This window comes from Centruroides sculpturatus, unplaced genomic scaffold (genome assembly GCF_000671375.1).
Source record: "Centruroides sculpturatus isolate CEXI.00-Female unplaced genomic scaffold, Cexi_2.0 scaffold598, whole genome shotgun sequence".
Taxonomy (NCBI): domain Eukaryota; kingdom Metazoa; phylum Arthropoda; class Arachnida; order Scorpiones; family Buthidae; genus Centruroides; species Centruroides sculpturatus.
In genome coordinates, this window is record NW_019384757.1 from 430,839 (window position 1) to 457,527 (window position 26,689).

Sequence of the window (26,689 nt, forward strand, 5' to 3'; positions counted from 1 at the left end):
CTTTTTTTTCAATTAGAGTGAGATGTATATAAATTAGTGTTGCAATGAATAGTATATTCAGCCTCAGGCCGAATATTCCCGAAGCGTGGCCGAATATTCGAATATTTGGCCAAACTATTCAGATTGATTAATGCACGTATGAAAATTGGCATGCAAACCTCATTATGGCAAGGATCCTTGGTCTGTATTGACTTGCTGTCACTACGCTTCGCCAATTGCGTTAATTCTTGACAGTTGTAGCAGACAGACAAGAGCATCAAGGCAGTATATGATAAGTGATGATATCAAATGTGGATAACAATGAAATGACCTACATGTGTAAATAACAAAAAAAGAAGAGAGAAGGACCGCAAAGTGAAAATGTGAAAATAAATATGAAATTCAGTTGATAATATGATCAAACAAGTCTAAGCAGCTTATTGGCATGAAATTTGTGGCCGTCAATGCCAAACAATTGTTGTCATAGACTTCAAAAAGCTAAATGATTGTAATAAAAGTCACTTAGCGTGCATGGGCGAAAGCCTGGGGCTGTTCGGGCTACCAAGCTGTCTCAAATCTGTCTCTTTTCTCCGTTATCACCAAGCTATGAGTCACGTAATTATAAAATGGAAAAACTACGACGGAAAAGTGACGAAGCAAAAATATCGCAAGCACGTTTTATGATGTATGCATAGGCATACGTGGACTAGAGAGATGGAGGAAAGAGAAAGGAAAGAGCAAAGACAAGCGCTTAAAAAAGGATAGAGAGGGTCAGACCCTCACATGTGTGTGACGTTTCTCGAACAAATAGGTGTGTACGTGTGCTGATCTTTGTAATTATAAATTGTGAATACATGTGACTAATATTGTTTTTTTTTATTATTTTGTGCATGTTATAAGTTATAAATAAATATAAACAAACAACACTAACCCAACAACATTAAATCTAAATACCAAAATGATTAATTTACTGTGTTTTTGTTATTTCTTACTCCTGTTTTAGGTATTCGGCTGAATAGTGATTAAATATTCGGTATTTGGCCGAATAGTGAAAAATAGGCTGAATACCGAATAGTAACCGAATATTCGTTACATCACTAATATAAATGTTAAAACTAGAATCCAGTTATGAAAACAAGCTTTGAAAGTTTAAATGAAATGTGCCAGCGGCACCACTATATTACTTGATGTCATACAAAAAGTATTTTTAAATAAAAACTCTATTTAGACAAACATTGGAATCAATATTGATCATTTCTACAGATTTAAATAAAAATCATTCTAAAATTAAATCTATTTTCTGTCAAAAAAAACTGGCAATTAATTTATTACCATCATCATATTCTTATTTAAAACAAGTTTTTATATCCCAAAATCTTGAAAATCATTCAAAAATATGTGAATGACAAATACAACTGTATTGTATATTTGTTTCAACATTTCATAAGTTTCAACTATATTTTAAATCGTGTTAAAAATTAGATATTTATTTATTTTTAGCACATCATTACAAATAATGAAAAAGATTTTGAAAATACAAAATCAGCACTTCCAAATTATGAATAATACACAAATAAACTTGCAAAAGAAATAAATTGAACTAGTCAGTTATAATAAATAGTGTGAATCACATATTTACATATTATATTCATTCTTTGAATTCAAATTAATTCCTAACTTTGTATTATGACAGGTTTATTTGTATTTGAGATATATAAATCTAGCCTTACTGGCAGATGTTTAAATTACAAAGATGCCACGGGTTACCATCAGCCTGGAAATATATCAATATGATCAAGAATAGCTCATTAAAATCTAATCCATAATGCATTGTCAATGTAATTCTATATATTGTGTTAATATATTTGTATTTATTTTATTTTATTTATTTTAATTCATTCAGTTTCATGTACATATTTTATTGGTTATATTTTCATATATTTTGGTATTTTGACAAAATATTTGAACCTCTTTGAATTTGAATTTGCTATCACATATTTGTTTGAAATATTTATAGAACGATTATAAATATTCCAAAAAATTTAAAACCTGACGTTGGCCTGTAGATCAGGTTGAAAACATTTGTTTAAAGCAATAAAGTTATTTCTCAGGGATATAAGGTGTGTTTGTCACAATACTTATGTTTATGTTTTTGTATTTATTTCAAATGAAATATTTATTTTACACAGATGAAGTCTTAAAAAACTTTTGCATTTATTTCAATGTTAAACATACTTTCTTATCAAAGGAGTGATGCCCGAAAAAGATAATTTACTGGGCTGCAATTTGAAAAAATTTTAGACCTATAAATTTCCACTTTCATCTGTCCATCTGTCTTTCCTTAATCTCGAGAATGGAGTTAGATAGATGAAATCCAAGACCAGACATGGAAACCTTAGGAGCAGGTGACCCCAATTAACTATATACGAACTTCTAATGCAAACAGGAAATCAAGTTATTTCAATTCAAAACTTTCTCTAAAAGCAGTTAATAAATGACTGGCACAACTCTATTGTTAAAGGAAAAGTATGATGTACAGGAACAAGCCACTACAGTAATAATATGGAGAAGGAAAGCATCTATTTTAAATGAAAAAAATTGTAGCTTTGCATTGTGACAATGTCACAATAAATAATTGCTTGTTATTTATTTATTTAAGTAAAAAAAAAAAACTCTTGAGTTATTTGTGTTTGTAATTTTATGTTAAACTAGCTGCAAGGACCCACTTTTTATTTGTTCATACACCCGGGTTTTTATTTGTTCGTACATTTGTATGTAATATAGTTTTTTTTATATATATAAAAGACTGTTTTTCTAAGTAATCTAGAATCTAGCTGCAAGGACCCGCTTCGCTGGGTTTTTATTTGTGGGCAAAAAGTAACAATAGTGAAAATTAAAATAATTACATTATAGCCAATCTTACCCGTTTTCACAAAATGCAAGAATTAGGTCTCCCGTTTCTGATTAGAGATCTGGTCCTGATTCTATTTCTGAATGTCTCTTGTTCACGTCAAGTCAAACGAACTATTTTCAACATTTCTGGAACATTTACAATCGTTCTATAATTGAACCAATATTCGAATTTTATGTTCGAATTTAATTCGAACAAGACATTCAAAATAGAAAGCCACTTTCAACAACTTTCAGCCTCTTATCTCCCGCACCCTTATAGCTATCGAGACGCAACCACCCCTATGCACGAATGGAGACTTGGGGCTACCACCACATACAAACACCATTCACGTGCGATGTGTAGTTTTGGCAGAAAAGTGAAATATAGGGACATACATGTCCATTTTTATATATATACTAGCTGCAAGATCCCGCTTCACTAGGTTTTTATTTGTATGTAATATAGTTTTTTTTTTATATATAAAAGACTGTTTTTCTCAGTAATCTAGAATCTAGCTGCAAGGACCCGCTTCGCTGGGCAAAAAGTAACGATAGTGAAGATTAAGATAATTACATTATAGCTAATCTTACCCGTTTTCACAGAATGCAAGAATTAGGTCCCCCGTTTCCAGACTAATTAGAGAATTTTTACGTTTAGTCAAACGAACAAATTTCAACGTTTCTGGAACGTTTTCAATCGTTCTATAATCGAACCAATTCGAATTTTATGTTTGAATTTAATTCGAACAAATTCGAAAAAATCGAACAAAACATTCGAAATAGAAAGCCACTTTCAACCACTTTCAGCCCCATATCTCCCGCACCTTTATAGCTATCGAAACGCAACCGCCCCTATGCACGAATGGAGACTTGGGGCTACCACCACATACAAACACCATTCACGTGCGATGTGTAGTTTTGGCAAAAAAGTGAAATATAGGGACATACATGTCCATTTTTATATATAGATATAGATATATAGATAATATTCTTTCATTTCAATAAGAGCTTTATTCTAGAAATCTCCAAGTTCAAAAACAACTGACAATTAAACAATATATTTAAAAAAATAAAAGTGTATAAAAACAACTATAATGTTGATATATTATATATTTTAACAAAAAAAAAAGGATTTTAGTTCTAACTCCTATCAATAATTACACATCCTTCTGTTATAAAAAGAAATAATCATTTAATAAATTTTTTAAACATAGTGATAACTAAAGATATTTAGAATTCAAAACTTTCCACAAACCTAATGCACTTATTAGTTTCCTCAATTACATCTTCATTCCAATATAAACATTTTCTTTTACTGGTAACCAAAATTTCAACCAGGAGAGTTTGTCCATTGGCTTTGATATATTAAAATATTTGAAGGCCAAAGGATTTAACAGTCAGGCTTTTATTTTTAATAAATTAATTATGAATAGTCTTTCTCCATATTTAGAATTAAATCTCAATAGTTGGTACAATCAAATTTGCTAACTTAAAATAGCTACTGATGAATGTAATTAGACTTTCAATGATGATTCTTCACAGCTAGTATTTTTAAGTTTTATAAAATATACAACTTTTTCTTCTTTTTGAAACTGGTTTTCCAATTACAGATTTCAATTCATGTGATATCTGTTGCAAGTTTGCATATCTATTTTGTTTTACAAGTTTTCTTTTTCTAAGTGCTGATTTCTAAAGTAAATTTTACATAACCAGAGCATTTTCTAGCAGTTAAACTTCCAGTTTCATTAAATTTTTAAATTATTTTTAGCACTTTAAAATGCAAACAAATCATTTTCCTCACTATTATTGTTGCTTAATATTTTCTTCTTGTAAATCAATAATTTTTGCTTTTTGATCCAGGCTTAATTATTACTTCTTGCCCATGGTATTTACCCTGCTTTTGTGACAATTGTTGGTTTGTAATTTATATAATTTATATACCTGTGAGACAATTTACATAACTACAGTAAATTACAATCACTATTACTATTGGACAATATTTATCAATTTATTTCATATTATTGTAAACATTTTGAACATCATTCACTTGCGTAAAAATCTAACACTTTATTCAGAAATTAATACTTTTAGATGAAAATATAGCTAAAAAACCAGACTAAATATTCTTTTATATACTTTTTTCATAATTTTTTTGTTTTACCTAGTTACTGTTATTCAAGGGTGAGCATATTGCAATGGAGTTAAATTATTCTAAATTTTTTTGTATTAAATGTGTAAGGTGTATGTGGGAGATTTATGAGTACTCCAGTAAATAGTAATAAAATATTTGTTGTGTTAAAAATTTGTTTTTGAGTGAGTCTGTCTTTATCTGGATCTGTGTAATGTGAAATCTTTCACAAAGATGGATCATCACTTGAAATGTGGTTCACCACTGGAGCCAAGACAACATGGAAAGCCAAATTTCACAATGTTTTATAAGGAAGAATTAAAGATATACTTCTTAACCTAGATATACATAGTGGCCTATATGTAGGATACTCATATAGTTGTAAAATTAAAATCATTGAAAATAAATGTTTTGTTTGCAAGAGATGATAATATGTTCAGACATCATTATAGAGTTAAGCAAGTAAAAGGAATCATTAACCCTTTGCCCTCGAAAGTACTGATTGGTCAATATCCCCCATTGTTAAGCAAAACTTCGAGGGCACAGATTCGTCGTTACCCTAGTAAAAATTGATTTTTGTAAAATTTATCGACAGCAGATGTCAGCACTTGACAGCATAGTCTTGTCTATCGTCTGTTTCACATATTTTTGTCCAGGTGGTGTTTTGTTGACTTAAAAAATTTTAATTAATGCTTTTTTTTCTTAATTTTTTTTAATGATAATTTTTTATTTCATTTTTAGCATATTTATACAATAGTATTACTATAATAAGTTCATTTATGCTATAATAAGTCAACATGTTATAAATATTCAAGTTGTGACTTTCAGTTCTGACTTTTTATATATATTTTTATTTTTTATTTTAATCTAAAATATCAGCAAACGTTACATGTATTACTACTGGTAAATCACATGTTTATTACAAAAATTTATATTCTTGTTTGATATGAAGTGAATAAAGTATATTAGTTCATTATATTAGTTGATAGCATAGTAAAGTTTTGATTTCAAACAAATGTTTGATATAATGTGCAATAATTTCACAATGAATAAATGTACATGCATAAGTGTTATATAGAGTTGTACAGAACAATATTCTATGTCTTTCTGGCTCATTGCCAGCAAAAAACTAGGTAACTAAACAATGTTAATTTTGACAAAAAGTTACAAATTATCAAGTTTAAATGTCAGTTCTGATATATATTATTTTTTTTCTAAAAATTTTTCTAATAAAATGTATTGAAAAATATCGTATTTAAAACTAAAGATATTAATACATGTATGTGATTTTTTTTCATATGAATATAATGATAATTTGATTTTTGGTGAATTTTTAAAATAATATCGCCTGACTGACCTATATTGCCTTCGGACAGTTTACAGAATTATCATAAACAAGATGGCGATGATAAAAGGTTAATTTGATTGGTTTGCAATATTATATGTTAATTGAGCTGTTTCAAAAACAAAATTGTAAAAAATGGCTTCAAGTTTACATCATCATGAAAAAAGTTTTATTTGTTGTTAGTTTTATTTTCAAAACACTACAGAAACACTTTTGTTAAAATCTGATGAAGTTTGTACTTTGTTTTGTTTTGATTTGAAAGATGTCCTACATATAGGACATTAGGCAAATAGAATTTTATGGACATACCTAAACATAATGAAATTTTATGCTGTTTTTTGTTTTGTAAAAAATAATATGTGATATTATGATATGAAGTTACAAATGTTTGTATGTATGCATACATGCTATATACTAACACTGCAAAAACGCAAGGAGTTATTGTTGGAGCACAACAATTGGAGGAAATGGAGAGTTTTAACTACTTGGGTAGTGTTATTTCCAAAAATGGCAATGCGGAAGTGGACATGAAGTGCTGCATCATAAAGGCGGCGACTGTTTTCTGGCAGATGAACAAAATCTAGTCCTCACCATCCATCTCACTGAGAACCAAATTCTGCCAATTCACCATCGTGATTTTAATAGCTGTTTACACTAGTGAGTACTGGAAGACATCGGGAAGCATCAATAGAAGGCTTGATGTCTTCCAACAGAGATGTTTAAGACAAATCTTAAAGATCCAATATTTAGACCATATCACCAATAAAGAGGTTCTCTGAAGGAGTGGGATGTGCAAACTTCATAACATTGTCACCCATAGAAGAGTTTGACTAGCAAGCCACATTTTTTGTATGGAGAACAATAAGATCACTTAGACAGCCATGAAATGAGTTCCTCCTGGTGCCAAACAACCACAAGGATGCCACAGGAATACTTGGCATAGAACTTTTCTCCAAGATCTGAAGATGCTCAATCAATATGACATGGGAGGAAGCTGAAGTCCTTGCCCATGATCAAGATCAATGGAAGATAATTGCTGCCCAGTATGCTACTTAGCATTGAAGGAACTACTAACACCTACTACATTAGAAGCCAATGTCAAATAAATATGTAAAATTTTGTCAACCTATTCTAAGTAATTAAATTTTTTTTTTTAAATTACACTGGTGTATAATTCTACACCACACTGCTTACATGCATAATTTTCGACTTTATGGCATTTATCCTGAGGCCAATTTTGTGTGCATCCCAACTAGAGGATTTGATCCCGGGATCTCGAAAATCGGGATTCCGGGATCCCGACCACTTTTCAGTCCCAAAATTTTCGGGATTAAGTTTTCCTAATCCCGGGATTTTCGGGATTGACATCATTTTAAAAAAATTGCAAAATAGACTGCATGAAGCGAAACGTTCAGTGCCAGTGCTTTTAACAGAATTGCTTGCCTATCATTTTAATATAAAATACAAGAAATTTTATTCCAAGCAAGCAGCAGAAATTAACCTAGCGGGCTTGCGATGCTTGCTTGGAATAAAACTTCTTGTATTTTCAACTAAAATGATAGGCAAGCAGTTCTCACTGGGTTACTTGGTAATATACTTCATTTTTGTATTTTTGAATTTTCGCGGGCGCCAATCGATTTTCTGGCGCAGTCGAGAGCACTACTCAGTGCGTTTTACCTGTCAATGTGTCAGCCATCTTGTTTTGCCAGTGTGGTTAATATAGACCCGACGCCTCTCGCTTAGGGGGGTCGACCTTAGGTGAAAAGGTTACGACCCTCGCCTTGCCCGCGATCTGTCAGGATGATGCGAGAAAGTCTTTTTACGTTTCGGGGTAGTGGTTTGCTGGACGCTGAGAGACTCACACAGAGACCGAATTTACAAAATTAACGCGTTTATTTTTAGAAAGACATGCTTACAATGATCGAAACAATCGGGATTGTAGCCTTTACTCCTACAATCCCGATCCGTGTCGACCGGACTGTTTTCTTCCATCCTCCCCGTGTCCTCGAAGCTTATAAGTATTTACTAACGATTCCTCCAACTTCCATCAAACCTAAACGCGTTTTCTCAGCAGCTGCATATATGTGCAACAAATTGAGAAGCAGACTTGGTGATGAGACACTGGATGCGTTGTTATTTCTCAGATCATATTTTCGCAATTCAAATTAGAATGTTCCTATTAGATTAGTTTTCTTTATATTTAAGAAAAATGTGACTGATTAATATTATTTTTAAATACTTTTTGCTAAGAAACTTACTTTACTACCTACTTACTAGGTTGTTATATGAAAGTAGTCTATTTAGTCGATGTTAAGAGAGATTTTTGTTAATTTTCAACGTTTATTTGCATAGTTTGTTACATAAAGGTTTTTTCAATTTATGTGAGTTTAAAGAGATCTCAGTGATGCTTAAAAAAGAATAAATTTAACATGAAGACAGTGATTTTAAGTCTGGTTAGTCTGACTGTAAGTCTGATTAATTAGAGTGATTAAATTAACTAGGTGTATACCGTAAAATACGTTGATTTTTGTCTAAATTTTGATTTTTAATTTCTGTAAGATTTTCTTATTTTTTATTAACCCTCAATACCGAAATAATCGCGGGATCCCGGGATCGAATAAGTATAATCCCGAAATCCCGGGATTAGAAATAAGGACCGGGATCGAATTCCCTAATCCCAACCCACTGTTGTCATGGCATGCTGTAGCATTGTTTCACTTTCCTCTAATAGGGTGTTATCATCAGCAAAAACCAAATCTCCAAGACAATCCTGGTCAGACCAGATGATGCTGGCCTCAATGCATGCAACAGTCTCTTCTGCCCATTGCATGACATAATCAAGGGCGATGAGGAAGAGAAAAAGGGACAGGACACAACCATGACTGACTCCTGTTGTAATTTCAAAATCCTGTCGTATGACCACCTTCAGTCTTGATGCAACAACTCGAATGCAGATATAAGGCCTTGAAAATGATAACAAAATTTGCTGGTACACTGTATAGTTGCAGGGCAGGACCTGCTAGAAGGACTCACAATGAACACTGTCAAAAGCCTTCATCAAATCAATAAAATTAATGGCAATGAATGTCGATACTCAATGCAATTGTTCAATGATATTTTGAAGGGAAAAGATCTGCTCGCTGCACGAACTTCTGCAGCAAAACCCAGCTTGCTCCTCCTGCAAGCACTGATCGAAAGCAATCCACAGGCATCAAAGAAGGACCATATAAAATGCCTTTCCAGGCACTGAAAAGAGATTGATACTTCTCCAGTTGTTACATTCAAGATATTTCCCCTCTTAGGAATTCTGACTATAGTGCCCTTTCTCCAATTCTCTGGGATGTCTCCACACTGCCAGCACCTGTTAAACAAAATAACATTAACTTTTCCAACATAGGTTGCCCTCCATGCTTCAAAATCTCAGCTGTAATTTGAGCCAGTCTGCCTTATTATTCTTTAGGCTTTTAATTGCAAGCTCCCTTCCTCACGAGTAATATCACCAGTGTCCACCTGAAGCTCATTCTGTGTATCCTCAATATCAAAATCATATGTGATGGTCAATTCCACTTGATTAAATGTTTCCTGAATGTTCCATCTTGGTCTGCTCATCTTGAGCAATTATAAGCTTCCCATTTTTGTCTTTTACTGGAATGGTGGAATTACTCCTTGTCCCAGTCAATTCAAAGTCTTCTAATGACTTACATCAAATATCATCCTAATTGATTAATCCAAACATTAATAATGTAAAAATAGTCATTTCAAGGTGGTGCAGAATTATGTGCTACCTATTTATTCAATAAATCTCAAATAAAAACAATTATATATCAATCAATTTTTTGTATTTCAAAATAATTGCAAATATACTTTTTGGCATTGAAATAATTATTTTGTAGTCTTTTAACATTGATTTTCTGCCACTCTCTTATGATGGCTAGTTTCAACTCATCAACTGTTTGTAACTGTCTTCCATTACAAGCCCCATAGATTTTTGATAGGATTCAGGTCAAAGGATAGAATGCTGGCCAGTCAATTACACTGCTATAAATGACAGCAAATAGTAGTGTGCATTGCAGTATGTATGAGATCATCATCATGTTGAAATTTCTGTTTTGCTCTTTAGCAACTTTTTGCTAATAGAGAGGATATGTTCTGCTAGCACTTTTCCATATGCTGTTGCATTCATCCTCTGATTCAGATTTTCCAAGCTTCCTAAATCATACTGACTCAGGTCTTGGATATACTTAAAAATAATCTTGCTCTTCTTTTCTGATTTTGTGCCAATAGTGTTGATAACCATCCGGGCCATCCAAGTTACATTTTTCGTCACTGAAAACAATTTCTTGTCACTCAGTTGTCCAACTCATCTTTGCCTTTGCCCATTTGACTCTTGCTATCTTATGGTAATCTTTCAGACAGGGTTGGGCATCTTTTTTGAATATTCTAGATGAGAATATGAGAAAAGGACTCTTCCAATGGTCTGTTTTAAAACAGAATTTAGTTTTCAGTAATATTTCTATTACTAGCAGTTCATCAAATCATTGTTTTTTGTCAAGGCTTGAAAGTGAAGATGACCTTCCATTCCATTTCTTACTGTGATAACTGTCTGGATTTTTGTATTTTCTAATGACATCTCCAGAACATAAAATGGTAGTAGATATTTCACTTATTTTCATTTGAGTCATTTGAGTGTAAATGATCAATTTGACCTTTTTCAATGTCAGTTAGCACCTTTCATCAACGCATAGTTAAAAATGTGCTCAAAGTTTAAAGTGCAATTTACACTGATTTTTAAGTATAGAAAAATCCACTTACATTCAGCATTATGCATTAAAAATTTGTATATTCTTATCATAATAATCTATTTGTACAGATCTGGCATATAATTTTGCAACACTGTGAAATGACTATTTTTGCATAACTTATGTTTGGATTAATCAATCAGGATGATATTTTGTGTGTGTTATTAAAAGATAATAATTAAAAAAAAAAAAAAAAAAAAAATCAAGGATTTCTCCCACACTGGGTCATATACAACAAATATGTATAGTTTTCAACCTATATCTGGTATGAATGTTCATGCCGGATATAGGTTGAAGACTACACATATTTGTTAAAAAAAAAAAAAAAAAAAAAAAACATGTAAAATTTTGCCCATCTACTCTAAATATTGAATAATTCAAAATATTTACATAAAAATTCCACTGGTGTTTAATTATGCTCCATATTGTATATGTTTGTTTGTTTATTTGTATGCATGCTTGTGTGTGATTGCATTTAGCATAAATAGTATAAATAATGATTTTTTTAAATAAACTTTTGCAATATATTTCTTATTATGCTGGGATAGGCATACCTGATGCAGTTTTGATTCTCTTGAAGTAGCAATATATACCTTCAGAACCAAATGACAAACTACAAATATACTTTCAACTCAAAAATTCTAATGATGTATTCAACAAGAATTCTGGTAATGAAAATACTGTTACAACAAACCAGCCAAGATTACTCTTTTTATCCTCTGTTGATTTTTTTTAATCCATTATAATCCAGATGATGACAAAGAGAAAAATTTTCAATAAAAAATTGATACAACTTGTCAAGATAAAAACATATTACACTAAATAAAGACACATAATTAGTGTATAATTGGAGTTTATGGTGGAAAAACAAATTACTTAACTTTCCAAAGACAACTCTTATGCACCTTGATATAAACCTTTAATAAAGGATGCTCCACAAAAAAGTTGAAAATAAATTTATGATTTGATAAACTACTGTCTATCATTTTTTTCTTGACAAGCAACAAAAACAAGATAAAGGCAATGTCATGCAGAATGCACAAGATGTATGAAATGTGACATTGGATTGTGTACAAAGTACTTCACTACTTATACAAAAACAATTACTATCAATTATAGTAGAAACATTTTAACTTTATATTGGTATAAACATATTCTTTCTTTACTTTCAGATAAATAAAATTATCATTTTTTTAAAGATTCAATAAAGTTTTATTTGGGATCTCTATATCTGCCTAGTATCCTAAATGTAAGATGCTCATTTTTTGAAATAAGCTACATTAAAAAATTTTTATTGTATTTATAGTATTTACAAGAGTAGTATGAGCTATTATAAAAATTGTTTTATTTAAAAAGATAATAATAATTCAGGCATATTTGATTTAATATATATGCTCAATTGCAAAAACAAAATCATCTTTGTCAGTTGAAAAGGCAACATAGTAAGTAGACTGGTTCCAACTAGTGTGTATCAATTTCAAGTATTTTTGTTATAAGAAAAAAATGCTAATTAACAGACAAATGGAAAGGAGTTACTGGTTAAAAAATTTTTTATATAAATAAAAAACAATGTATGAAATGTAATGAGTTTGTGTGCATGTCATTAGAACACAATTCATCAATATTGTTTAGAAATGAGCCTCCCATGACTAAACTCTTTCTTTGTGAAATAAACAATAATTCCAATTTACCAAATAAAAGTAAGTCAACTTTGCATCATGTATTGAGGTAAATTGGATTTGTGTTTAATTATCCAAATCAGAATCTCGAACTACAACAATCATCTGAACTGATTGCATGAAGACATTTTTACTTGAGAACAATCCATCATCATCATCAAGAAAAGCTGGAAAACATTAATGCTGGTCATATGACTTACAAATGTTAGAAAGAAAGTACTGTGAAATCTTATCAAGATACATATTTTAATGGTTTATCAACAGCATTGAATTAGAAACAAATTTTTGCTCAAGAATATATCAAATATAGGCCTATATATGTAATGTCGGCCACATAGAAGAGGCAGTTATGCGTAATATGGTAACTGAGCTAACAGCCCACCAGAAATCAGGAATTTCCCAGTAGGCCAGTCCATCTCTGGTTATCAACTGGATTAAAAATCCTAGTATTCATGGAACATTTAAGTTGTAACAATGCAGAAAATGAAAATAAATTATGAATGGAGCTCTTCTACTTTTTGCATTAAATAATAATTGTGATAATCATCAATAAACAAACAATTCCTGCTTTAAAGAATAGTTTTGAACATTTATTACACTCATCTCATATAGTTCTCTGATTGTTATGAACAGTGGCATATACAGAATGAATGCTGCTCAAGGCACATGCCTCCTGTTGTTTTTTGAAGAATGTTGCTCAATTATCTTAGAACTACTTTTGTAACTTAATTTTACCTAACTGAAGCCATGTGATATGCATTATTATACTTATTGACAAGACTATTTCTTGTTTATAATATTGTACTGCCTGCTGGGTAACCAGTTTAGATGTATGAAGGAGTACATGTCAGGAGTGCATTAGAGTATTAAGTGGCACAGAGAATTAGGTACCAAATCATGCACACACAAAAAAAAAACCAGACTTGTAGATACTCAGGGGACTGAGAACTGAGTCAAAATAAAATACAAAACGGCGACTCTCTACAAACAGGCAAACCAAAATCTGGTGAGAGTACTACCCATAGTTGTTCTAGGAAGTGGATTCTGACCCTAGGACTGAACACAGTATTTTCTTTGTTAAATAAAATTTGTAATATAATTTTGTAAATTTGGGANTTAAAGGTGTGGCAAACGGAAAGTCAGGAAAGTACTTTCACCAACTGACTTCCGTGGGGAAGTCAGTTTGTGAGAGTACTACCCATAGTTGTTCTAGGAAGTGGATTCTGACCCTAGGACTGAACACAGTATTTTCTTTGTTAAATAAAATTTGTAATATAATTTTGTAAATTTGGGAGTGCTTCAAATATGACATTAAAACAGGGTTTTATGTTGTTACAAGTAGGTTTTTTTAACATTATCTAGTACAGTAAAATCGTGGGGCTGATAAAAATTTGACATTATATTAGGATTGTCGTTACATCCGATGACGTTATAATTGGGTTAAACTATATATTGTTTGTGCAAAATAAAAATAATTTTGGATGATACAATAGCCAAAATTATTTTTTTCAAAAACGCAAAATTTTCATTACGCATCAACAAAAATTCAGCCCAGGCTGACACGCAACAGAGAGAAATTTCGAAATTGGATAGGTTAATTTCATAAAAAATGCATCGTGGATGACCTTGTGGTTGTGGCCGGAAAAGTTTGAATGATCCAAAAGCAGCGATACCAAAGAAGATTGGAGAACGAGACCCGCCTTGAGCGTCAAAGTGATTCCACTTAGCAATGAATCTCTGAGACATAGTCTTGTCCCAAATATGGTTTTGCCATTTTACTTGTTTTTATTTTAAAGTAACAAAACTGATTGCTTTGGTATCAAGAAAGTGATACATACCATAAGCACTTCTCTTGATATGCCTCTGGTTATGAATACTACAAAGTATGAAAGTGTTTGTTCTCAAAAGTTGCCCACAAATTCATGGTGAAAAAAACAAAATCCATGACTGGTTAACTGATTAAAAATATATGGTAGCAAGAACAACTGAAACTGAAACTGTTGAAGATAGTGAAAATAGAGAAGCTGAAGTATTTCAATTATTTTATTGATGACATGACTATAGCAGCAAGCTACATTGTATTACATCTATCACCATGTCATATAAAACTTAACCAAATTGAGTTAACCTAGAGTCAGGTTGGTCAAAGATTATCACAGTAAAACTTTGAAGTTGGATGATGTAAAAAGTTTATCTCAAGAGAGTATAAATGCTGCTGACCAATCCATGTGAGTTTCATTTGTCAAGCAAGTTGAAAAAGTAAAAGTTTTGGAAATTTTGGACTTTTACTAAAGACATTGTTGCAGATTCATTCATCTTTAACACGAACATATAAGACAATTCTGAATGAAACTAAATAGGATTAGAAGATGCATTTTAAATGATTGTTGATAAGAAAAATCCATTATTAGTTGAAGTGTCAAATAATTAAAACCTTGTTTTATGTTTGTTAACTATTATATTATTAACTTAACATAAAATATAAAACAATTTATATTATTTGTAAAAATATAACTTCAATAATAAATAATTTAATGATTCTTAATTTTCACTATAGAATAATTATAAAATCTTCAAAATTAACAAAAAACCAAGACCATTATTGTTTCCTTCAATTATAATTTAATACTGTTATAGATATAATCAGAACTGGTGATATGTGGACTTAGTACATTCCCTGCAACTTAGTCCAGTGATCCATGAGAAGCTCATTATAAATGTCATAGTGCTCTACACTTAGTATTATAAGTGTGCAGCCAATTCAATTGCAAAATATATAGTTAGCAAACTAAACTAAAAGAACTAAAAAAACTTTGTACAATAGTCTCTTCTAAGTTGTATGTAGGTATGTGCTTGCACTTTGCATTTATAAAAAATAATTTATTGAAAAATTCAGAAGTACATATAAATGCATTTTTTTGCCCCTCAAAATTTTGGAATCAGGTCCTGCAAAAGTTCATGATAACTCTGGTCATAATCCCATACTTTGTATGCTTTGTTGCTTAGCTACACCAATGAAGTGATACATATTCAAAATCTGGCAAATTAGCTCAATACTTATTTTTGGAAATATTAAAATATCGAATGTTCTATGTTTGCTTTTGACAAAATTATTCTTTTAATAGTCTAGTAATCTGAATAAGCTTTATTTAATAAAGGCAAAAGTATCTCCAATCTGCATTGATGATAAATAAAATGCATAATTCTTTTCCCAAAAAAGTATGTTAATAAATAAATGAACACAACTAACTTCATTGAAAATGAATATTAAATACAGTGATGTAGTACTTGTATAAGCCAAAACAAGTTTGTGCACATAAGAATATGCTCTTATATAGAAGGTAAGCTCTTATATGCAAAAGCAAGATGAATGTTTCAAAATTGCAAAAATAAACAGTTTTCATATATAAGAGCATAGAAAAATATTCCAGTTGAAAAATCTGATACCCGTTGCAAAAAATATGCTCTTATTTTCATAGAAATACAGTATGTAAAAATGTAAGCAGTCTGGTAATTAAGGACAACCAAATGGAAAAGCTTACTGAAAAAAAAAAAAAAAAAAAAGTTTTTTGACTTATATTTAGATCTTCAGATTTCAATTCTGGCCATCTTCAAGTTTCAATTAAATGCAAAATAATTTTATAGAAAAAAATTAAAATTTGAAATGTAACTGTATTAATTATTAAATTCAAAACTGAAGATAGCTAAATTTAAACCAAAACATTTCTTTTTCAATAAACTTTCTCTTTCAGTTATCTCAATTGCCACAGTTGCTTGTATTTCTATTATTAACAGAAACTTATTTACTATATAAAACTGGAAAACTGGACAATCTCTGTCATGGTGTGCCAAAAACAGCCATTAGGGATACCCCTAACTATTATTTAAATCAGGGGTGGCCAAAACGTGGCCCATGCACCAAACTTGGCGCATTGGATGACTACAAGTGGCGCTTCAGTCGGTTCCGAGCAACATTGCCAGATTTGGCTTCATTGCAATTATGACTATTACATAGGAAATTAATTTTTTACAATTTCTTACACAATTTGGTGCAATCGACCTGTTGACCTTTTTTTTTTTTCTTTTTGCTTGTACGTTACACGATGCATTCGTGTTCATGTACACCACTAATGTCATATAGAACTATTTTATACAGGTAGCTACACTACAACCACATTTTTCATTGCTTGTTCTGTGGCAAATCTGAATTTTTGTCTTATAAATTGAAATACCTAAATAAGGGGTGGCCGAAATTTTTCTCCACCCCGGGCTGCTAACACTCACGGTACGCCACTGCGCATGTGAACTCGTCTATCAAAAAATTGGCGCATGGTATGCAAAAGGTTGGCCACCCCTGATTTAAATTAACAATATAAAAATTATAATATATATATTTTATATTGTTACAGTATAATTCAGCATATTGTTATTTTTATTTGTAATAGAAATTCATTATTATTATTATGTTTATCTATCTACTATATAAAAATTGAAAAAATGGCCAGTCTTTGTCAGTGTATCGAGTGCCAGCAAAGCATAGTGGCAAACTTAGGAATTGCCAGAGTCCATGCTCGACTCTTTTTGATGGTATTTGGCATCATGCATGGTGCTTGCCGTGTTATTTAAAAGACTTGGATGTAATGATGTAGGTCATAGTACATGACAATGATAATAATAAAACAAAAAAACATAACTATGTTTTAAACTGGAGACGGAATATTATGGTATTTCTTTGCAATCATAACGAAAATATGTAGTATCTTATTGGTATTTTGAAAGTTATTTCAAGAGAATTGGATGTAGGGATGTTGGTTTTAGTACACGACAATGATAGTTATGGGCAGTTCACTTTCAACAGTGTTCTCCCAAATGTCTCTGAACTTTAGGTAAACCATTTGTAATTAATTATTTATCATTGCTATGCATGCTAACTATTTACTATGCCCCAATGCCTGCATCAGGCCTTTTGACTGGTCTAATATGAAATTTATTTATTATTAATATAATTTGAAACAAAACAAAATGAATTTCACATTGCAAAAGTAGATAAATTTATTGTTTTTAATGGCTAATTAAATATTAAAAATATATAATAAACAATACATCATCAAATAATGGTACTAAAATATTAAGTCTTTAAAAAATCACTCTCTCTGAAATTCATAAACTGGATGTAATGAAACTCCATGCCAATATTTCAGGAATAGATTCTAATGTCAAAAACAAGCTTAAAATCCTTTATAAATATTTTTCAAAAAAAGAAAACTTTTCACATTCCTGCCAAAATACTAACACTAGAGTTATCAACTTTTTAAAGTAATTTTGTAGATTATTTTTCCTATACTTCTGTCTCTGACTGAAGTAATTAAATGCTGCCCAAGTAGGCCCTACCATAATAAATGTAAATAGAACTTCATCCACTTTAAAATTTTGCATTAACCATCTGTTCCACACTAAAAAAAGTTAAAAAGCAAGAGTTCATTGTAAATTTACTTTGAATAACATTTCACATTTTTACAAACTTAAACAGAAAACTTACAAGAACTGTTCAAAATGTCTTCAAAGAACATGAACACACAACTAATTTTTTTGGCAAGCCAGATCTCGAAAACAATGAAAAATTTAAAAAATATTTATAGATGACTTTTAAGCTTATTTTTGACTCTAGAATCTGTCTTTTATATCTTAGTTTTTATTTTAACAGATTTTGAAGAAACAAATTTTTATTATATAAAAATGCACAGATAAAACTGTAAATATAAATTGGTAGTAAAAACATATATTTACAGTATTATCTCTTGTAACTTAATAAAGTATATAGGAAATAAATATAAGTTCATTATTATTCCCTTAATTATTTTAAGTATATAACCTCAATATAAATAATACTTTTGAATAAAGAAAGATGTTATACTAAGTTAACATTTTTCACATAACAAAGAGGTCTTTTAGACAAAAAGCCTTTGACTAAAATAATTCTTTAAATGTAATTTTTCATAATTAGTAGCTCACCAGTTTTTTTTCTTTATTCAAACGTTTCTCGTAGAGGATTTCCTCCCGTTTCCTTTCCCTCTCCTGTGCATAGACACCACAATTAATCTTAATATAATAAAATAACAAAAATCCTGTTTTTTTTCTAAAATTTTAATTATTAAATAAAATTAAAATATAAATTTTTAATAATAAAAATAACCATATTACATAAAATAAATTAATTGAAATTTTGAAAAATTAATAAAAAACAGTGATGTCTATGTTTTACATAAATTCATGAATATCTATAAACTAGAAAGTTCATTTTCTAAAACAATTCAAAATTCCGAAACTTATTTTTTAAATCAAACTAGAAAATGTTGTACAAATTCATTGCATATTTCTAATTCAAACATACACCCAAAAATTATTATTTACTTCTATACTATTTAAGTGATTTCTTATGAAACAATCACCAATATTGGAATAAACATCTTTAAATACTGTTTTGTAAGATGTTATTTATATCCTTAATATCATACCTTGTCATGTAAAAAAAATTTATAAATTTATTGTTATTGAAAAACTACAATTAATAGAAGCTAATAAAAAAATCACACTTTGCATAATTTTTCATGAATCACATATTTTTGCATAGAATTTATAATAATACATATTTTTTAAAATTTTGCACATATATTTAATTAACTTGATTTCATTATTAAATATTGATTTGATAAAATATTCTAAATGAAATTGAATAAAAATGACTGTTTAAAAACCAAAAATTCTCTCTCCCTGCTTGCACTGTTGTGGAAAGAAAAATGACCAGAACACTGTTTCCTTGTGTCATTATTGTGAAATTTAAATTTATATATCAATTTATTCTAAATATTTTATATTTTTTCAGATCTATACCATAATTTCAGGATGCATATAAGTTGTAATGTGCATGTAATTGTAATGTATCCACTAAATGCAGATCCCAAACAATTTACAGAACTTATAAATTCAAAACTGAAGATAGCTAAATTTAAACCAAAACATTTCTTTTTCAATAAACTTTCTCTTTCAGTTATCTCAATTGCCACAGTTGCTTGTATTTCTATTATTAACAGAAACTTATTTACTATATAAAACTGGAAAACTGGACAATCTCTGTCATGGTGTGCCAAAAACAGCCATTAGGGATACCCCTAACTATTATTTAAATCAGGGGTGGCCAAAACGTGGCCCATGCACCAAACTTGGCGCATTGGATGACTACAAGTGGCGCTTCAGTCGGTTCCGAGCAACATTGCCAGATTTGGCTTCATTGCAATTATGACTATTACATAGGAAATTAATTTTTTACAATTTCTTACACAATTTGGTGCAATCGACCTGTTGACCTTTTTTTTTTTTCTTTTTGCTTGTACGTTACACGATGCATTCGTGTTCATGTACACCACTAATGTCATATAGAACTATTTTATACAGGTAGCTACACTACAACCACATTTTTCATTGCTTGTTCTGTGGCAAATCTGAATTTTTGTCTTATAAATTGAAATACCTAAATAAGGGGTGGCCGAAATTTTTCTCCACCCCGGGCTGCTAACACTCACGGTACGCCACTGCGCATGTGAACTCGTCTATCAAAAAATTGGCGCATGGTATGCNTGGCCGTTTCTTTATGTATTTGTCTCAAAAACGGGACATAATTTAAAACCATCTTTTGTCTACGGTCTCCTGTGGGATGCCGTTGTTTAGTTGTTTGGAAGGTTGTAATAAGATTCTTTATGATTTCCTTTTGGTATCCGTGTTGTTCCGCAATCTTTAGAATGTAGTTTAGCTCCGCCATCGTGTCTTTTATACTAGAACAATGTGTATAAGCCCTTTTTATCCAGGACCTAAAGGCCGCCAATTTAATGTGATGTGGATCGATTGAATTATGCGGAATTAAAGTGGGTTGAAAGCATGGTTTTCTGTATATGCCGGTCCTGATTTCTCCCTGTGTGCAAGCGATGGAAATGCCCAAAAAATTTACAATACTATCACTCTCCTGGTCCACTTGTAGTAATAAACCATAAGGATTATTATTGATCCTATCCAAAAATTGCTGTAAGTCAGGTTTTCATTGCCACAAGATGAATATATCATTGACGTATCTGGCGTACAAAATGATAAGGTGTTGAAATTCGGGTAGAATTTTGTTTTCGAGTTGCTGTAAGACCAACTCACATAGAATCGCCGATGTGGGACTACCCATAGGTACGCCTCTTCCCTGCAAATATAACTCGTTCTCAAACTCGAAAAACGATGTATAACACACTAGGTGTGCAAGCTCTAGTATTTGATTGTGATGATGTGTCGCATTTTCAACATTGGCAAATAAAAAATCTCTTAGTGCGCAGAAGCAAGGAGACAATTTTATCGATGGATACATCGACTTAAAGTCCAAGACTGTCATATATTCATCGTCCATTAGAGAAATGTTTTTGAGATCTTCTATTAGTTGTAGAGAGTTGTTAATCAAGAGTGGATGGCGCTGAGCTTTAGATTGGAAGAATTTGACCAGTTGTTTTTCGATTAAGAAAGTTGGAGAGTTACATTTCTCTATTACAGGGCGTATTTGGTATCCTGGTTTGTGTGTTTTGGCGAAAGGAAATATTCTCGGTGCTCTTGGCGCACAGACGGTGGAGTTTTGCATATGTAAGAGTCGTGCTAAAGGAGTGGACGTGAACCTTTTAACCCTTTGCTGCAGGGTTTCTAAAAAATGGATGGGTGCTGGTTGACATTAAGTGCTTGCAATATACTCACGTAATTTCTCGTTGTAGGTCGATTGTTTTAGCAATATCACTCCTTTCGATTTATCGGCTTTCATTAGGACTATGTTGTTCTGTTGTAACCAATGTCTCGAATTCTCTATGATGTTTCGAAATCGCCGTGTGTTCGATTCATTGCTTTTTACCTCTTTTGTGGCTCGGAATCTGGTTTTCCAATTTTATTCTATGCTATGGTAACTGAAGAAGATCGTTAAGAAACGATCGAAAACGTTATTATATTATTAATTTTTATTAGCTGGGTTATTAAAGGTGTGTTTTATTACTAATTTACAGAACTACCTTAAGTTAAACGGTTTTGCATAGCAGGAAATTCCACATATTAGAATTGCTTATGATAGAGCTATCTTGTCCAAAAATCAGGAAAGAAATTTATGAACAGCAAAAATGCTACACACTTCTGAGTTTGAGATCTAGAAATATGCCTCACACTTAAATACCCTTGCAATTACAGCATTATGAATATATCCTAGTAAAAAACATGTTCAGATAATTTATCATATTTTAAGAAGAATTTTCAATGAGACAGAAGTTTCCTGATAAAACAAAACTAGAAATACATTTATAGTTGATTTCAATATGCTGAATCAATAACATCCTATGTATGAGGAAAGTGGCCAGGATAGACAAGTTTTTAACACAAACTACACTTTAGAAAAATAAAAACAACAATCTTTGGTCACATTATGTGTATATATTAAAAGGAAATAAAAGTAAATTTTGATTATATTAGTCATTTCTCAAAATGTTGAAAAATTTAAGTAAAAAACAAAAATGCATAATTCACATATTTTCATATGTATCACTGCATAATTCTGGTCACATTAATAATAATTACATTTATAGTTCAGTATTCGTTTCAAAAGTAAAACTCAGTCTCACATTATATGATAATGGGTTTATATCAGAAAAATAACTTATAGCTTGAAACAAAATCAACTATTCATTATTGTAATAGAATCACTTGCATCATAGATTAACAATCTATTATGTGATAAAGTTGAATTCAGAGAGAATATAGAAATATTTTTAAAACATTTTTCTTAGTATCCACACATTAGAATGATAATTTCTTCCTCCATTTTTTCAGAATGAACATTAAAGAAGTTATTTTATAAAAGTTCATTAAATTATTTCAATAAATTAAAAGATGACCATCAAAACAAATATATTTTTAATAAAATAAAACAAAATAATAGCTCTTGCAGTGGAAAAATTCAATATACATAAAAAACTTAATATCTGGCAAATGCAAAAGCTCTGGAAACTTAAGTATTACAAAATTAATTACACAGAAATTAAATGTTTGTATATATNTTGGTTACCTGATATATTCTTTGTATTGTATTTTTAATTAGTTTATTTGAAAATAATGTATTTTCAAATAAACTCTGTGCAAATTCTAATATCATTTTTCAAAAATTTGTTTTCTTCTTCCATATTCAAATTATATAGACTTAATACCTATCTATTCTGTTTAGTTTGCATCTTAAAAGTTCAATAGTTTATAATTATTCTTACCTATTTTAATTGATTACATATATGCAGAGTTACTTATAAGCACATATTTAATAAAAACAGACAAGTATGTTCTCAGTTAAAAGTAATCAATATTGATTGCTTCATGATGTTAATAAGTAAAATAAAAACCTATACTCTTCAACAAGTTAAAAATTCAAACACAATAGTAAGGAAATTTAAAAAATCTTGGTGATATACTTCATAAGAAATTTTCTTTAATACAGTTATTTTAAACAAGCTTAATAACTTACACATAATTTAAAATAAAGAAATTTTTTCAAAAAAAGTAAGTGATAAATTGTCTATAATAAATTATAAAAGTCATTGATAAGTCAACAGAAATAAGTAGATAGTGTCAGTTATATATAAATAATATGTTCTTTTAGATTCTTATTCAATAATCATATTTTTCATTTTCTTTTTTTGAAAAATTAGTTCTAATAATTGTTTATACAATATATAATTATAACTTTAATTTTTTTGAATAATTTTTTTTGTATATTAAAATATGTTAAATTTTTCATCAATAAAATGCACAAAGAATTTTACATAATCAGCAATAAGTTAATAAAAAACTTGTTTTCTATTATCTTAAATAGTAATCTTTCAGGTTTAAAATAAATACATAAAATTCTGAAATAGTTACATTGTAGAACAACTCATATATGAAGTGATATCAATAAGCTTGTCAACTTCTGAACAGTTGATTCGGAGAGTTCTACATTCCATAAATAAATAATTTTTTTAAAATTTGACATTTTTTTTAATTCTCAGTAAAACATCAAAACTCCATCTCCTATTCTTTAGTCTTTTAAATATTTTACCCATAAATTGAGTAAAAATGTAAAAAATAGCCTCAAATTGGGAGTTATAAAATTTCAAATTTTTGCCAAATTTTAGTAATCACTCAATGAATTCAGAAAATAACTGACATAATTGTGCACACTATTTGAAGTTATGACTGATGTAAAAAATTATTTATGTCCAAGATAAAAAAATTAACTACACAAACAATAAACAAATTTAAACAAAGTCTGTTTATATTTCACAATGAAGTGATGATTTAAGACCTTAGATTATCTACTTTATTCACTATTGTATCCTTTATATATTTGTTTGTCAATACATGTTTCAAGTTTCAATCTCTCTTCTGTCAGCATGATGTACAGTTTTCATGATCATTTGTCTTTTCTTTTTTTATTTATTTATTGATTTACAGTAAAACCAACTTCCTGTTTACTTCTGTCCATCACTTAGTCTTTTGTTTTAATGAACGTTTTTATTAAAGTTACTCAAGTTTGAATAAATCTAAAATTTAGTTTGAAACAATAATATAAACAACATAAGCAAGAAATAATAATTAACACTTTAATGAAAAAAAAAAGTATAACTGATCATCATGTACAAATATTATGTGCTAATGAGTTAACTACTGAATTATTATCTGATACTTATGAATTACTGTATAATAAAGTGCTATACAGTTCACTTTATGACTATATTTATAGATTTCTGTGATGTCAGCAATTTTGGCTAGAGACAAGTCATGAAGAAAGATTTAATAACAAATGCTTTGATGCATTAAAAAATGTTAAATTGCACTGATGATCATTCACTCTAGTCTTGAGAGATCTTGAAGGACATCAACTGTATGCACAGTTAGCATTACAGTTCCAACCAATTACTCTATTGGTAAAAGTTACTTAAAATTTACTTTGTGGAGAATCATTTAGATAATAACAGATGCATTTTTATCTGAAGAATCGGAAACCCTTCGAAAAATTTTTTTGCCAATGCCATTTTCTCACTATCACATTAACAAATTGAATTATTGTTATAAAAAGATGAAAAAAATTAATATTGCAAAGTTTGCAACAATTAAAATTTTTGTTTATTATTTAAGATTATTATTCAGTTATTGTAACTAATGCCTTTTTTTTGTTAATATTATTAGAATTTTTATTATTAATTAAATTTATATTATTAAGCTTTAAATTCAGAGTTTGATATCATGTTTTAAATTGCTGAATTTTTTATAGTCCATCCATTATTTCTTCAATCCCTTCATTTCACATATAGAAAACATTCCTAATTAAGTAGCCAGTCTCAAACTTTCATGCTTTTTGTAACATTTCAAGTAATATTGATTTTTGAAATTGCATGACTATATTGCAAATAAATAAAAATTATGGTAATTTAATATGACAAAACTGTTTATTATTAAAGAAAAGACTTTCCCAAATAGAACAAAACAAATAACTTTGTAATTAGACCCATTTCTAATGGTTGTGGGAGAGTTTTTTTGTTGGTATAATAAAACTCTTTTGCAGTTTGTTTACATTACCAGTAAATGTGACTGGCCTCTCTCCTCACACCCTCCCATGGAAGTAATAAAGTTTCACTACCCTAATCATGAAAAAAATCTCTCTCTCTAATTACAAAGAAATCTGATGTCAATTGGTGAAATTTGAGATAATTTACAAGTTGAAATTTGATGTTTATTTTTCTTATTCTATACTTCACAACTGGGTACATAGATAGACACTGGGCATCTTTAACATCATCACTCTTTATTCAGGAATATCTTTTATTCTTTTTATCAATTTCAGATCAAATTAGAAGAAAATAAATATCAATACATTATTTTCAACCCATATGTATTTTACATTGTTAGAAAGTAGACAAAATACAGAAATTAAAGATATAATCACAGTTTTTGATTCAATACTGACAATTTTACAACAAAACTCATGGTAAAATTGCATGAATGTGGTAAAATGTGAAAATGGACATTAATTTAGATCACACAATGAAAAGTTAAATTTGTTTCAACAAACTGCTGTGAAACTTTAAGTTTAGAAACATAATCAGAATTATGTGCCATCTACAAGAAATGTTACATAACTATTATTCAAACTAGTAACTTTATAAATTATTTCTGAAGATGTTTTGGTTACCTGATATATTCTTTGTATTGTATTTTTAATTATATATGTTACCGCTAAAGCTCGAAACTCGTTAATCTGCAGATTACCTAGCTAATCTGCAGATTAACTAGCGTGATCCGTTAAAGTTGTGAAAATTGTTCCATTTCTCAAATTACCTAGATCAGTGGTTCCCAATTAGTGGTACGCGTACCCCTGGGGGTACGCGAAATTGCGTGAAGGGGTACGTGCGGCAATTAAAATCTGTCGATTTAAAATTTAAATGCATGAGATGAAGCAATCAAAAAAATAATGGGTGAACCATCAAAAATTCGGCAATTTACAACATGATGTCAAATGCACAAATTCATTTATTTATAACTAAAAATATTCTCGAAATTTCATCAAAAAAATGCATTTGTGACAATACCTAAATGAAATTCTTACGCAAGAAACAAAAATTGTACAATTAACACAATTTGTTTTCGCGAAATTAATTTTGAAAATTTTTGTCGCTGTTACTTCTCGCGCGCGACAACGCGACTTCTCGCAGAGTACAATGAAACTTCACTGAGTTTAATAATCAGTTGCGACATCTCGCTTCTAAATCGGGCTAGAATTTAT

At 29.9% G+C, this 26,689-nt stretch overlaps 1 protein-coding gene across 1 annotated transcript in view; it reads right to left on the bottom strand.

The window, feature by feature from the left end:
• Positions 1-26,689, bottom strand: part of LOC111628733 (bromodomain adjacent to zinc finger domain protein 2B-like) — a 52,223-nt gene that overhangs the window by 8,579 nt on the left and 16,955 nt on the right. The window contains exon 4 of the mRNA XM_023372569.1: positions 18,835-18,897. Within this exon, the coding sequence (XP_023228337.1) occupies positions 18,835-18,897 (63 nt within the window). The remainder of the gene's footprint in view (positions 1-18,834; positions 18,898-26,689) is intronic.